This window comes from Ochlerotatus camptorhynchus, unplaced genomic scaffold (assembly GCF_037179485.1).
Source record: "Ochlerotatus camptorhynchus isolate MF236.1 unplaced genomic scaffold, CSIRO-AGI_Acam_v1.1 ptg000424l, whole genome shotgun sequence".
NCBI classification, from domain to species: domain Eukaryota; kingdom Metazoa; phylum Arthropoda; class Insecta; order Diptera; family Culicidae; genus Ochlerotatus; species Ochlerotatus camptorhynchus.
This window is the reverse complement of record NW_027040910.1, coordinates 201,838-217,779: the sequence shown is the minus strand read 5'-3', so window position 1 is coordinate 217,779 and position 15,942 is coordinate 201,838. Positions and strand designations below refer to the sequence as shown.

Genomic DNA, 15,942 nt, shown 5'->3' with positions numbered 1-15,942 from the left:
AACGGGTGGCAACTAAAATTTTGGAATTTTTTCGAGGCCTCTATGCTCAACAACAAACGAGCTCAGAGAGAAATAAGAGTATGTATGTGTTAGCTCTCTCTCTCCTCTTTCTGCTAGTATTTTCTGTTTTGTTTATGCTTGCTCAGTTTTGCTCAAAATGCCGTCGAAACAAGAAGTATTTCGCGAGCACGTTGTACAGTTCTACGAACTGCACATAAATCTCGGCAAAAAGTATACGGTACAACATTTCAAAAGCGAAAATGTTGCGGCTTCGACTGTTTACCATATCCTAAGATCCCCAACAACTGCTCGCAAGCAAGGTAGTGGAAGACCAGCCAAAATTATGGACGCAAAAATTTCCGAGAAAGGCATTTCTAAGCCATGGTTCAAGCCCTCTGGTTTGGCAATCAATCAATATGTGTACCAGAACGAATGTTTGAAGAAAATTTTGATCCCGTTTCTACAAAAACATCATGCTGATGGACAATACGTGTTTTGGCCGGATAAAGCGTCATCGCATTACGTCAAAAAAACACAATCGTTCCTGAATACCCATTCGATCCCATTTGTACCCAAAAACCACAACCCGACAAATCTGCCTCAGTGTCACCCAATCGAAGATTTCTTCGGGGTTTTGAGCTCCTTGATGTACAAAAATAACTGGAGAGCCATGAATTGCAAACAGTTGATTGGTAGAATCAAGAGATGCATTCGCAAAGTTGACATGAAGGCCGTACAACGCTCCTGTTCCGACATCAAACGGAAGCTTCGCCGAACATCCGATTACGGACCGTTTTCAAATGTTCACTAATTTTTTTTTCAACAATGGACAATGTATCTTTAATTTCAATAAATCAGATCTTCTTCAAGTATGTTTGTCTTTTTTTGACAGCTTGAGAAAGAAATTCCAAAATTTTAGTTGCCACCCGTTATTCACAACATGCAAGAATCAAGCTGAGAGTTGACTCGACACAAAAATGATTCCGTTGCACATCGTTTTCTTAGAAAGAGAAAGTATAGTTGGCTATCTCTTTTTACTCTTCACCGATGGCAGACACGAAGTGACTGCTGCCAGCCGTTATGAAAGTTTCGGTTGCATTCGGATGTAAAGCAAAAATCATGAAACTCAATCTCACCACAGTTTGTTGAAATTTGAAGCTGGTGAGTTTTGTTAGCTTGATATTCCGAGCTGCGATATCATAGCTTTCAAAATCAACCGCAGTTGTTTGCTTGATGATTTATGTCTATGATAATCAATCGTGAATTTGGGCGTTTGTGAGATTTGATTGTTTGATATTTTCCCAACACTAGTGTCCACCCAGCAAAAGCAGCTCCCCTTTTATGTTTTTATCGTTAAACTCCTTCTCTCAACAAGTTGGTAAATCTTAGCCTTTAGAAGAATGACGCATAACACTTTTTTCGGTGAATTTATGATCCTGTTTCGCGTTATGGTTCTTTTCTATGCCTGCTCAGATAAATTAGTACTCTTATTTATTTTCTCTACTGCGTTAAATCAAACGAGTAGAAATAAGGAGGGATGTCGGTTACGCGCTCGAATAATTGAAACTTCGATAAATATTTAATCGAAAAGCTGGAATTTTTTTTTACGATTAATCATTCATCCAATAATTGGACCTTTAGGCATCCCTAGCAAATAGTGTAATTTCATGTTCAAAAATGTCGAACAGCAGAATTGCAACCAGTAAGTGTAACCCAAGAGCCAAAATCAGTGCATTGCTAGTTTTCATTGCTATGACGACGACTGAATTAAGGGGCATAGTAACAGAGAGGGGATGAAAGCCATTTCTCTTCAAACAGAAAGTCGATGAAGAGAATTGATCAAAATCACTTGCACCCCTGCTTCCAAGTTTGGTTACAAGATTACAACTCTGCAGAGCGTTTTGTGTGGTCGTTGGGGGGAGGGGGGCTCTGAATATGGCGATGAGTGTGCAAAATATTACGCGATTACATCCTCCCTACTTGCACACGCCCGAAGATCGGAGGGGAATGTCACTTCGACTTGTTTCGTCTACTAACGTCTCTCTGATGACTGTGTTGGGGAAGCAGCATATGCATGTACGTAATTGGTGGATTTGTTAGTTATTTCGACACTTTTGGACAATGCTTAACATTTACCACTTTTTCAATAGTTTCTTGTTGAAAATCAACATTGCTATCAATGCGTTGAAATATTTTTGATCAATTGGTGAAAAAAATATTTAAATTGGTCCAGGGGCAGCTGAGTTATTCACGTTTAAAATCTTTCATAATTTCGTTACATGTTTCATTTTTGGTTTCACAAAGTGCACCTCCATATATAAATCACAGACGTAGTCCTACGTCAAGACCCACTTTAATAAGACCTGGCCCTCTGTTTTTTTCCTTGATTTTTTTTTCCTTCGATCGTTATTTTCCGTACTGATTACCAATGCTACCGACACCAGGAAGGCAACTCCCACACCTGGACCCTACCTATCGACCCATCAATTCATGGATCGGGGATCAGCGGTTTTACTTTCCTTCCAAAGGAAGGCTTGATCAGCGATTTTGTGCCTCAGAAAATCCCGAAGGCACCGACTGTTGGCCCTCTGTGCGTAACTCAATGTTAAACAGAAAAATATTTTATAAAAACCATTGTGACCTTCTGAACAACTTTAACTGGTATAAAATGCAAACGATGCACAACAAAATACAAATGCATCACTCCATTGTGTCATGCGACACCCGTTGCAACGTCGTTCAACATCTGATTTGATCATCTCAACCTGTCTCCGAGCTAGTTGATTCCATCGGTCCACATGTCGCCTTTACGACCAATCAACCGTTATAAGCATTCACACCCACTCACATCGATCACCGCTATCGAGCTTGGCATGGCTAAACACGCACCGTAACACACGACAACCGGCATGCCGACGGTCGTTTCGATCGCTCGCAGTCCCGCACACACCTAAAATAATGAGTCACTCGAACCTGGAAGTGAAAGTACAAGTTGGATGTCGCTCACTCACTTCCAATTCATCGATCACATTGGCCACTTTTTAGACGCCCAAGACCGCGATCGACCGACCGACCGACCGGGTGGAATCGTCGGCATCGATGTTCGATTTCGGCTTATGTAACACACGTGCTCACGCCCGAACCGAAGAAACACAGAAAATAGGCACGCACTCATATACCTACCAACCAGCCATCCAACAGCAGCTACGTATGCATGCCTGCAAGAAGCCAAAATGCTATTATGATCGGGTTCGTCGCTTGCTTCTCGCTGCAGAGACTTCAACACACAAACAACAGTTTAGTTCGGTTCGCGCAATGTTCGGAATCGGAGTGATACTGTGGAGCGTTGTCGTCGTCGTCGTTGCCGGAAGACGATTCCCGTTGGCGACGGTGGTGACGTTCCTGGCCGTGGTGGCCGCGTCAGCTGATCAGGCCTTGGCGTTTCACAAATCGATTGAAGGTGGGATGCTACGTGGTTGCGAGTTGAAGATTGTTGTTATGTGATCACGGTTGCAAGTGTTGTTTCAAGGTTGAATAGTTGTGCTAACGGGCAGGTTTCGGTTTCTTGTTTCAGAGCTTAGTGTGCACACGCTTCCCGATTCGGGTTCGTTAGATGGTAAGTTTTAGTGTTTTGATCGGAGGGCACGATCGGGTTGTTGAAAATGGTTTCATATTTTAGATTGTTCTTTGAGACTGCAGAAGCTTTCGGATCGGGAAGCTTCGACCCCTTCTGTTGAATATCCAGCGTATTCTAGAGAATTCGCTCACTTGGCGGCGATTGGATGGAAGCAAACCAGCGGTGATGTTGAGTGGAGATGTTCCGGAACATTGATCGCGGAGGATTTCGTACTGACCGCCGCTCATTGCACCCAAGATGAAGAGTATTATAACTGCAGATGATCCAATGTATGTTTGAATTCAACTATCTTACTATTATCACTATTCAATAGGAAAGAACCGACGACGATTCGCGTCGGTGACCTAGATTTGTACAGCCCCAAAGACGATCGCTTTGCGCAACAGCTGGACATTAAGGAAATCATCCGTCATCCCGAGTTCAATTTCAACAGCGCCTATCACGATGTGGCGCTGATCAAACTTGCAAAACCGGTGACGTAGGTTGTCTTTTGGTTACAAAATATCATCAGCATGATCGCATGCGGTTGCTGCTAACACTCTCACTCTCTTTGTTTACATTTTTTTTCTCTCTCCCATTTATATTCTGTGAGCTCTCTGTTTATGTTTTGCCATTTTTTGCAGCGTGACCGATTTTGTAACGCCGGCTTGTTTGTACACCAATGATTCGTCTTCGTTTACGAAGCTATATGCCAGCGGCTGGGACTTCTGTGAGTACATGCAACATCATAATTTTCCATTTCCGACCAAAAACTGATCTCCATTAAAGATACTGACGTCTCTCCACCGATCCACAACACACCGCTAAATCCAATCGATCATGATCGCTGCAAGTTTTGGTATCGCACCAACAGGGAAGCCTTCCGTAAAGGAATCAACCGGATGTTGATGTGTGCTGGGGATGAAGTTCTGACGGAGTGTCCCGGAGATACAGGAGGACCACTGCAGGTTCGTTTGTTATCCAGTTCTAAGTACACCCCATTTGTGATAGGAATCTCCGTGCTGGGCATTCCATGTGGACAAAACACTCCGGGAGTGTATGCAAAGCTGGCTCATTACATTAATTGGATCGAACTTGTAACCAAGAGGAATTACTTCCCACAAGAGTGTGTCACAAGACACATCTCCCACCGTGAATGGGACGAGTCCATAGTTCCTGCTGCAGTTAAGGTATGTTACGACAAGATTGTCCCCATAAAATCAGATTCTTCATTGCCCACCCGCCTTAAATTCCCAGAGCTCTTACAATCACCCACACCTGACTGGTAAAAAGGAATCGATATCGGCTATCCCGACTAACGCTCAGCTGCAGATCTTCAAAGAATTCAAGGTAAGTTGCAGTTCCACCCCCACCCCCTCGGATCTCACGAGATTACGATTAGCTTTCTCAAGCTCGACTTGCTTGGAGTGGATAAATTTTCACCTGTTTCTCGTCTTTCCCATATCCTCCGCATGTGCACTTGTTGTAATATTTCTGGTGTGCGACGACGACGACGATTCGATGGTGTTGAACAGTGTGCCGTCGGGAAGGAAGGCGAAAATGTTGATTGGATCTGTGGCTGTACGTTAGTGGCACAGGATTTCGCACTGACGTCAGCTCGGTGCGTGAAGGACATGTAAGTGTGTTGTAGCATTGTTTTTTTTTCTTCGGCTTTGTTGAGCTGGTTCGGGTTGCGGTTCTCTCGGGAGCTGCTATAGTTTTTACAACAGTTCTGGGATGGATGTAGGGTTTGCGAAACGACGGGATGAACCCAGGAATATTGTGGTCTTTCATTCATCTCTTCCAGCGGTTGACATTTTTCATATTTGTCATGGAAAGTACGGGAGCATCCATTAATTACGTCTCGCAAACATTGGCTGACATTAACAGGGCTGATAGCTATCAATGCTGTCAAAAATAGTAATTTTAGTGAACATGTTGAAGAAATAAGTGACCAAATAGTGACTTATAGTTGTAAAAAAGTGACTAAAAAGTGACCTAGAGGAAAAAATTAGTAGTTCTGATAGCATACCAAAAAAAATGTTTGATGTTTTAGACTTATTCAATTATAATCTCATAAACACTTAAGGTGAAAGTTAAGGCCCTTCCGTTGATACTGAATTCACTCCCGTTCGAACCACACCCAAATTCAAAATGCACAATATTATTGTATAATTATAATTATTCTACTACTGTCATTTCAATTCAAAGATTTCAAGTTCAGGGAAGTCCTGCTTATGCTCAGAGAAGTCTTTCCGTAGTTCAGGAAAGATCTGCCGAACTTCAGCGAAGTCCTGATGAAGTTCAGGGAAGCCCTGCCAAAAGTTCTTCCGAAGTTCAGGGAAGTTCTGTTGAACTTGAGGGAAGTTTTGCCGAACTTCAGGGAAGTCCTACCAATATTCAGGGAAATCCTGCCGAATTGATTTACTAGATTTTTCGACTGGTACGTATGGAGATTTCTTTTATATGGCTTTCTCAGTCTAGGGTAATCCAAACTGACTGCTTGGATTACGCTAGATTGAGAAAGCCATATAAAAGAAATTTCCTGCCGAAGTTCAGAGAACTCCTGCCGAAGTTCAGAGAACTCCTGCCGAAGTTCAGGGAAGTCTTGCCAAAGTTCAGGGAACTCCTGCTGAAGTTAAGCGAAGTCCTGCCGAAGTTCAGAGAAGTTCTGCCGAAGTTCAGGGAAGGGCTGCTGAAGTTCAGGAAAGTCCTTTAATTTCAATTCTTGGAAATCATGGAAGTCCTGATGAAACTCAGGGAACTCATGCCAAAGTTCAGGGAAGGCCAGTCAAACCTCAGGAAAGTCCTGCCGTAGTTCAGGGAAGGCCTGTCAAAGTTCAAGGAACTCCTGCTGAAGTTCAGCGAAGTTCTGCCGAAATTCAGGGAAGTTCTACCGAAGCTCATGGAGTTATCTAATTATCTTTAAAAATACCAAGATATATCAGAATACCTTCATCAAAAAAGCTCAAATTTTAATAGAATATCATGAATACTTGTGAAACAACTTGTGAAAATCGAGGATCATTTTTCTTTTCCTTGATTTGTTTTCCGTCGATCTTGTTTTCTTGTTTTACGATAGGAACCTTTAAAACGAAAGATTTAAAAGAAAGTTTATGACTAAACTTCTCAGTGTCTACTGCCTGGAAAAACCTGAAAAACCGAGAATTCTCAGGGAATTTTATTTCTCTTAAAAATAACTGGAAGTCTCAGGGAATCTTATCATTACTGAGGAAATTTAATAGTTTTTTTTTTAATTATGGTATTAATGAAGAATGTATTTTAAAATAAAAACATTCAATATTCCTAGATATTTTCATTCACACATTTGAAATCGGAGCATAAGTCCTTGTAATTTTTTTGTGAATACTTAGGAGGTGAAGGGGATCCTAAAAAGAGGATTACAAATAAATCTGAGAATAACTCCAGGAGATCTTCAAAGAAATTAAAAAACAATTCCAGGAGAGATTGCCAAACAAATTAAGTGGAGAAATCTAAGGAATAGAGGAAATGCAGGTAATGTCGGCCTAAGTGTCCCTAATTTGGGCCCATACATAAATTCAGCAATCGACTAAATTTTCAAAAGTAACCAAAATTATATATTAGTAACGTCCCAATAACGCGTTCATCTAGATAAAATTGATAAATAGCAGATTTTTAGCGATGGGCCCAATCTTAGATCCATAGGCCAACATTAGAGACATTTCCCCTATGTGAGGAGGAATGAAAATGAATTCTGATGAGAGCAGTTCACACAGATCTGCAAATCGTTTCGGATCAACCTTCTACGATTATGATAAAACTTTCCACAGTTGTTTGTTATTGCCCAACATGCCATTTTACATATATGGTTCCTTAGTTTTGCACACGGCTAACACTTGAAAAGGGCTTATGCAAAAATGATACGCATCAATAGAAAAATATATATCTCGTGAACAATTTGTTTGATCGATATGGTGTCTTTGAAGAAATTGCGGACAAGTATTGTACCTTAAAAGAAAAAGTATACACTGTTGAAAAATATAATTTTTTTTACAAAAAAAATCAAAATTATTAACAAAAAAATGAAATTAGGGGAATTAGGGGCATGAAAACCTTAAGGGAAAATACATTTTATGAGTGTAAAATACCCGTAATTGTCGGTGATAAATAGTCAAACCTCAAATAATATCCATATACTATACACTCCAATCGTTTTCAGCAATAAAATAGTGAATTTAAGTCTGTAAAAACAATTTGAAGTCCTTTGTAAACCGGGTTGGTGGATGGGGTACGGGGCGAAATGAACACCCCTATGGGGCATAATGGACACCTTGCTAAAAACTGGATTAGACTCAGAAATTGACTCTTTAACATATGCACATACCTATGCGAACATGTCCCCATCCCTCCCACATACATACAACCCTCATACCCCGGACAGACTATGGTTTATATCATGTAATATAGGCTGGCTTGCAATGAGCACTCATATATGGGATTTCCAGTGAAAACTAGATGTATGAGTGCTCATTGCAAGCCAGCCTATATTACATGATATAAGCCATAGTCTGTCCGGGGTATCACACACACACACATACACACACATACATACATAGAAAAACGAGAACATACGGGAGACATTTCTTAAGCTTTATTTCGTATAGGTCAATAAGCAACTCCAAAAGAGTATGTAGAATAAGTTCAATTTGTATAGGGGGTCTAATGGAAAATGCTTATGATTAACTACCTTAACGAGAGGTGCTTACATACCGAAAAGTGCCCTGGAAAGTAAGTAGTTATTGAATCACGGCAATTGGTTGACATGATGAGAGCCCGATTTTAAAACCATTATTGAAACTATGATTGACACTGGGGTCAGTTTAGTAAGTTTTTAAGTAAAACTAATCAGATTTCAACCAAAACAGTAACATATTTTTATTTAATTCAATTCAATTTCATTGGCGAACACACCTCTGGTGATGGTACCGAAATAAAGAAAATAAAACCAATTCATGAACAATCACAGAATGAAGATTAGCTACAAATTGATGCCTTATTGAAAGGCACACGAAGGGCAGCGAGAGTCCTGGCATTCATGGAACCACAAGCAGCACTTGGAACATTTGATCCAATCCTGTCCTTTGTCAGAAGAACTGAAACAACAGCCACATACTTCGCAGAGCGTATCTTGAGCAAGCACCGTTTTAGTTTGATTGCTCTTTCCTTTCGGACGTCCTCGTTTGCGTTTGGGTGTTTCGGCATCACTGTTAGAAATGTGTCTTGTTACAGCTTTGATCACCTTCTTTAGCTGATCAATATCCTTCAATGCCTGCGATGACTTCAACTCATTTCGGCTGGGGCTTGACGTTATGTTTCGAGCTTTCTCCCTCTTTCGTCCACCGCCATCTTTTCTGGTAACTGTTTTCGGTAGCGGTTGAAGATGCTTCGGACAGACAAACCGGCTGGAACATTCGAATCCAACGGCGCCAAAGTAGCTTTCGGAGTCAGCATGTTGTTAGCATCCACTTTTACAATCCCTTTTGGAGCGATATTTTCCTTTTCGTTTGACAGTGAATCGTTGATATATCCTACCTCATTGTGCATTCGCGAAGGTCCTGCTTCAGTATCGGCTGCGTTGGATTCAAGAGCTTCGTCACCAAGTTCATTGTTTGAACGATCGGTTTCTGGTCTGTTGAAAGAACGTCCGTTACGTAAGCCGGGTAAAATCATTATCGTTAAAGATAAACCGGTTCAGCGGAAAAATAACTGCCTTAGAAGTATTCATGAAAGCCGGCTGATTTCGTTCAGGGTGACAACCCTACCAGGATTGCATTTGAGGAAACTCTCCACTTCCTTCGAGAAAGCCGTCTTGAGCGGCCCCATGTAGCTTATGTCGGGAGGCTGTAGTTTGTGGCTGCAATGGGGGGCAAGCACACGACTGTCACATGGCACTCACGCGCTCTTTCAATAAAGCCAAGGTTCTTCGTATGCGAAGAATGACCGTCCAAAATCAAAAGAACCGGGTTATCAGCTGTTGGACGCGTGTGCTATAGAAAATGCTCGAACCAGGTGTGGAATTCTTTCACAGTCATCCAACCGGAAGAGTTGCAGACAAATACCGTGTCTGGTGGAGCACAGAATACAAAATGAGTCAAAACATGCATTTTATTTGAAAATGTGTACAACTTACGGTGAGCACAGAGGTTTCATCAACGTTGAAAATCCTGCTGATACTGAATTTGCCTCCGTCCATTTCACGATGCAGCACATCGAAGAAGTTGTCGACCGCTATCTTGTTGAATGCTTGCAACCTTGCAGCTGAGGTAGCCTCAGGAGTACGGAGCGAGAGTTTGGGATGACGCTTCCGAAAACCGTGAAGCCAATCCTCAACCAGCCAGCTGTGTCTTCGTATTGAAAACATGTGCTTTCCCGTTGCGTTCGGCCAGCTGGAAGACAAGGCTCCGGATGTCGCGGGTGGTAATTCCGTAGCATCGAACCTCAAAGTCCAAAATGTGGGCCATTAAAACAGCTTCCTCGGCAGGTATGAAAACTGTTTTGAATGAGCCGATTTGCTTCACCTCCTGGCCCAGTACTTCTGCAGTTTTCAGATAGCGGATCAGCGTAGGTCTTGGAATTCCATGGTCCTTGGCTGCTCGTTTGATGGACGTTTCACTCCGGCATACAGAATCTATGGCCGCTTCCATAGCCGTTTTGGACCACTGCTGCCTTCCCGATTGTCTTTTGTATGTTTGCACCATCACTGCCACCAAAACACTGCGTAGGTAAACAATGTAAACAAGTCAACAAAGTGGGCGTTGAGGTTAGATTCCAGAAACAAGTGGTGTTCATTTTGCCCCTACTAGAGGTGTTCGTTTCGCCCCTAATCGACTATATTAATTTGAATGCATTTTTTTTAAATAAAGTATTGCAAAAAACCAATATTGTGATTAATGTCAACTTTCAACAGCTATACAAAGAACGTGTTTGGGACAAATAGGTAATTGATAATAAATATTCTGAAACGTTCGTAAAACCTTATTTTGCTCTGGTTAGAAATTATAATATTTCAAACCGTTGGGTTATGATTTCTAATTTTTCATATATTTCGGTGGTTAAAAGAGGATATCAACTGTTCTATTGAAAAATTATATGTTTGATAGTGGTAAAAATGATTAAAAACTTTCATTTCCGTTTAAATTTAAAAGATTTTGTTATTTTGAGGGTGTCCATTTCGCCCCGTGTGTTCATTATGCCCCTAATCCCCCTACTCAAATTGCATTTTTTTTTATATTTATTTTGTAGTTCAGATTAAGTAATACCTACTGACACTGTACATTTGCTGGGCGAATCATAAACAAAAAAGTTATGAATTTGAAAAAAATAAGCATTTTCTAAAATACCACCTACAGTTACCGAATATCTTTAAAATAGTGTAAATATCAAAACACATAAATTTTACAGCTCATAATGCTTAAATTGCCCAAAGTAATTATTTTCGAGATACTCGTAGGTTAAAATTCACCTATCGCATAATTTGAGCAATTTTCGCTCTTTTGAGATGTTATTCGTGAGTGTTCAATCTTGAAAATATTTTTAAAAAAAATCCAATTAATTTTCTTAAACTTTGCTGTTGTACAGTTTTTAAATCATACGCATGAGTTAAGATATAATTGATTAGCTAAACTAGCTAGCCGTATAAGGGCCAAACATAAAAATACACTTTTCCGTTACCGTCTCTTACTCATAATTAATGAAATTTTCATATACAAAATGCTCATATAAGGGAAATGGCTCTAATGTTGGCCTATGGATCTAAGATTGGGCCCATCGCTAAAATCTGCTATTTATCAATTTTATCTAGATAAACGCGTCATTTGGACGGTACTAATGGATATTTTTGGTCACTATTCAAAATTTAGTCGATTGCTGAATTTATGTATGGGCCTAAATTAGGGGCATTTAGGCCGACATTACATCCATTTCCCCTATATGAGCATTTTGTATATGAAAATTTCATCCAAATCTCTTCTTTCCTTTTTTTTTTTTTTTTTTTTTTAACTCTTTATTTGTTCCACATTCAAAATAAATTACATTTCATTTTTAACCTAGGTGCTCCAGTTACTACAGTAACTTACCAGCCTTAATTGTTATGATATATATCTAAGTGTTTTTACATTGTTCCTGTCTTGGCAATTCAGTATTTTCAACAGGTTTTTAAACCTGCATGTCAGTATAACAATTGATATCTTAAAACTAAAAACTAAAACTAAATCTTATCTAAGTATAAAGGGAATTAATCGTTGCAATTGAGGATTGTAACGATTTTTGCCGGAAATTATTAATTATTTTGTTGGACATTTGTGCTAAAGTCTCAACATTCGAAATTCTATGTACTTCGGTAGTACTGTACCAGGGAGGCAACTTCAAAATCATCTTCAGAATTTTGTTCTGAATCCTTTGAAGTGCTTTTTTCCTGGTAGTGCAACAACTAGACCATATTGGCACAGCGTAAAGCATGGCCGGTCTAAAAACTTGTTTAAATATTAGAAGTTTATTCGTCAGGCAAAGTTTGGATTTCCTGTTTATAAGAGGATACAAACATTTTATATATTTGTTACATTTGGCTTGAATGCCCTCAATGTGATCTTTAAAAGTTAATTTATGGTCAAGTATTAATCCAAGATATTTCACTTGGGTTGACCAGGAAATTGGAACTCCGTTCATAGTGACTATGTGACTACTACTAGGTTTCAAAAAGGAAGCCCTGGGCTTATGTGGAAATATTATAAGTTGAGTTTTGGAAGCGTTGGGAGAAATCTTCCATTTTTGTAAATAAGAAGAGAAAATATCTAAACTTTTCTGAAGTCTGCTGCAAATAACACGAAGACTTCTTCCTTTAGCGGAAATGCCTGTGTCATCAGCGAACAAAGATTTGTGGCAACCCTGAGGCAAATCAGGGAGGTCCGAAGTGAAAATGTTATACAACATAGGCCCAAGAATGCTACCCTGAGGAACTCCTGCTCTAACAGGTAGTCGATTGGATTTAGAATTTTGATAATTTACCTGCAGAGTTCTGTCAGTTAAATAATTCTGAACTAATTTCATAATATAAAGTGGTAAATTAAACTTTTTCAATTTAGCAATCAAACCTTCATGCCAAACACTGTCGAATGCTTTTTCTATGTCTAGAAGAGCAACTCCAGTTGAGTGGCCTTCAGATGTGTTTGAACGAATTAAATTGGTAACTCTCAAGAGTTGATGAGTAGTTGAATGCCCATGGCGAAATCCAAACTGCTCATCTGCAAAAATTGAGTTCGTATTGATGTGAAGCATCATTCTATTCAAAATTATTTTTTCAAAAAGTTTACTTATTGAAGAAAGCAAACTTATTGGACGGTAGCTAGAAGCTTCAGCTGGATTTTTATCCGGCTTCAAAATTGGAACAACTTTTGCATTTTTCCATTTATCAGGAAAGTATGCCAAATGGAAACATCTGTTAAACAATTTTACCAGGAAAGACAAGGTACTCTCTGGGAGTTTTTTGATGAGGATATAGAAAATTCCATCATCACCTGGAGCTGTCATATTTTGAAATTTTTTAGTTATAGACCTTACTTCGTCCAAATCAGTCCCCCAGGAATCATCAAAAATATTTTCCCGAGAGAAAATATTCCGAAAATCCCGAGCAACCTGATTCTCAATAGGACTAGTAAGACTCAAACTGAAATTATGGGAACTATCGAATTGCTTAGCAAGTTTCTGAGCTTTTTCCAAATTTGTGATCAAAATTTTACCACCTTCTTTAAGCGCTGGAATTGGCTTTTGAGGTTTTTTCAAAATTTTTGTGAGTTTCCAAAAGGGTTTGGAACTCGGGTCTAATTTAGAAACATTATTTTCAAAAGTTTTGTTCCTCAGGGCAGAGAATCGCTTTTTAATTTGTTTTTGCAAATCCCGCCAGATAACTTTCATGGCAGGATCGCGTGTTCTTTGAAATTGTCTCCTACGGACATTTTTTAGACGGATCAAGAGCTGAAGATCATCGTCTATTATAATTGAATCGAATTTAACCTCGCATTTTGGTACTGAGGCAGCTCTTGCTTCAACTATAGAAGTAGTCAGAGATTCAAGAGCATAATTAATTTCATCTTTGGTTTGCAAAGGAATGTTTGGATCGAAGTTATATTCCATAAATGTTCGATATTGCTCCCAATCAGCCCTATGGTAATTGAAAGTAGAGCTGTTGGGATTAGAAATTATTTCTTGAGATATTTCAAAAGTTACTGGAAGGTGATCAGAACCGAAGTCAGCATGGGTAACCAATTGGCTACAAAGTTGACATGAATCAGTTAAGACCAAATCAATAGTTGAGGGATTTCTCGCAGAAGAAAAGCATGTTGGGCTGTTTGGATATTGAATAGTGTAATAACCTGCAGAACAATCATCAAACAGAATATTACCATTGGAATTGCTTTGAGCATTATTCCATGAGCGGTGTTTTGCATTAAAATCACCAATAATGAAGAATTTAGACCTATGACGGGTAAGTTTCTGGAGGTCACCCTTGAGAAAATTCTTTTGCTGGCCTACGCATTGGAATGGCAAATAGGCAGCTATAAACGTAAGTTGTCCAAATTTTGTTTCAACAGAAACTCCCAAAGTTTCAAAAACTTTGGTTTCAAATGAAGAAAGAATTTTATGTTTGATTCGTCTATGAATAATGATGGCAACGCCACCACAGGGTCCATCAAGACGATCATTTCTATAAATCAAGTAATTTGCGTCCTTCTTAACCTTATGGTCAGGTTTAAGGAACGTTTCAGTTATAACGGCAATATGCACGTTATGAACTCTCAAAAAATTAAATAGCTCGTCTTCATTATGTTTAAGAGATCGAGCATTTCAATTTAAAATATTTAATGATTTAAAATCCATTACTGAATTTTAAAGTCATGACAATATTATTTGCAAATTTTACTCCAGTTTGAATAGCATCAAACATGGAGTTAGATTTAAACATATCAGAGATCATGTCAATTAATGATTTCTGTAAAAATTCCATTTTAGGGGCAGTAATGCTTCCTAACTCAAAATTGTCAAAATTTCCGTTAGAATTACTTTGGTTAGTATTTTGATTTCTACCCGCTGCAATAGCAGCATAGGTAGCTCCATTAACTCGCTGAACATTGTTAGCAGCGAGGGGAGTAGGTACAGATGAAACATTTGAAGCAGGGGTGATATTTGTACCTACGGGTACGAATGTAGATTTTGTTCCTCGCTGACCGTTGTTAACAGCAGAGGAATTTGTACCTGGTCGGAAACGTGGAGCGTTTCCTACCTGTCGGTTAGAACGAGATTGTAGGATCGCTTTGCGAGTCTTACATTCCCAAAAATTGGATTTGTGGTTTTCACCACAATTTGAACATTTAAATTTCTTAGGATCTTCCTTCACAGGACAGTCGTCCTTTGCGTGAGAGGAATCACCACAATTCATGCATTTAGCTGGCATGTAGCAATTTTTAGTTCCGTGACCCCATCCCTGGCACTTACGGCACTGAGTGAGGTTTTGGAAATTTCCTCCAGTCTTCCTGAAGTGTTCCCACTTCACTCGGACATGGAGCATAAGGCTAGCTTTTTCTAAGGCCTTAAGGTTGTTTAGTTCACTAGACTTGAAGTGAACTAAATAAAAATCATTAGAAATCCCGTTGCGCGAATCGCCAGGACGGGATTTCATTTTCATTTTGATTACTTGGAGTGGCACAACTCCTAGTAATTTTGCCAGTTCATCTTTGATCTGATCCAGGGATTCACCACTGGGCAGTCCTTTCATGACAACCTTGAACACACGTTCAGTTTTGGTGTCGTAAGTAAAAAATGTGTGCTTCTTCTCAGTAAGATACTTGAGAAGACATTTAAATCCGTCCAAGGTTTCAGCCAATACACGGCATTCACCCCGACGTCCAATTTGTAGTGAAAACTTAACTTTCACGAAATTCAAAAGTTCCATGCGAAGAGCATGGAAATCGGTAGTGGTTATCACAATAGGGGGAATCTTTTCCTTCTTGGCATTAAGCCGGGAAAGTTTACTAGAATTTTTCTTGGATGATGGATCATTCTCATCATCCGTGAGCAAATCAAATTGATTACTCAAATTAATTTCATCAGAAGGGGGGTCAAGAGTTTGCCCCTTTCTTTTGCGTTTAGGCACCATGGCGGTAGTAAATTTTTATCCAAATCGACTTCCAAGCAGATTACAATAAGAATCTGAAGGATCGAAGAGGAATTTTCCAAATCGATATCCAAGAAGGATTACCTCGGGTAGGGTCCAAACAAGGATCGAAGAGGAA

The 15,942-nt window shown here is 39.6% G+C and overlaps 1 protein-coding gene across 1 annotated transcript in view; it reads left to right on the top strand.

The window, feature by feature from the left end:
* The first annotated feature begins 3,315 nt into the window (after positions 1 to 3,315).
* The window catches only part of LOC135711195 (uncharacterized), a 31,349-nt gene continuing 18,722 nt past the window's right edge, over positions 3,316 to 15,942 (top strand). The window contains exons 1-8 of the mRNA XM_065233974.1: positions 3,316 to 3,460; positions 3,575 to 3,616; positions 3,680 to 3,881; positions 3,951 to 4,115; positions 4,261 to 4,346; positions 4,406 to 4,806; positions 4,874 to 4,966; positions 5,152 to 5,252. Of these exons, the coding sequence (XP_065090046.1) occupies positions 3,316 to 3,460; positions 3,575 to 3,616; positions 3,680 to 3,881; positions 3,951 to 4,115; positions 4,261 to 4,346; positions 4,406 to 4,806; positions 4,874 to 4,966; positions 5,152 to 5,252 (1,235 nt within the window). The remainder of the gene's footprint in view (positions 3,461 to 3,574; positions 3,617 to 3,679; positions 3,882 to 3,950; positions 4,116 to 4,260; positions 4,347 to 4,405; positions 4,807 to 4,873; positions 4,967 to 5,151; positions 5,253 to 15,942) is intronic.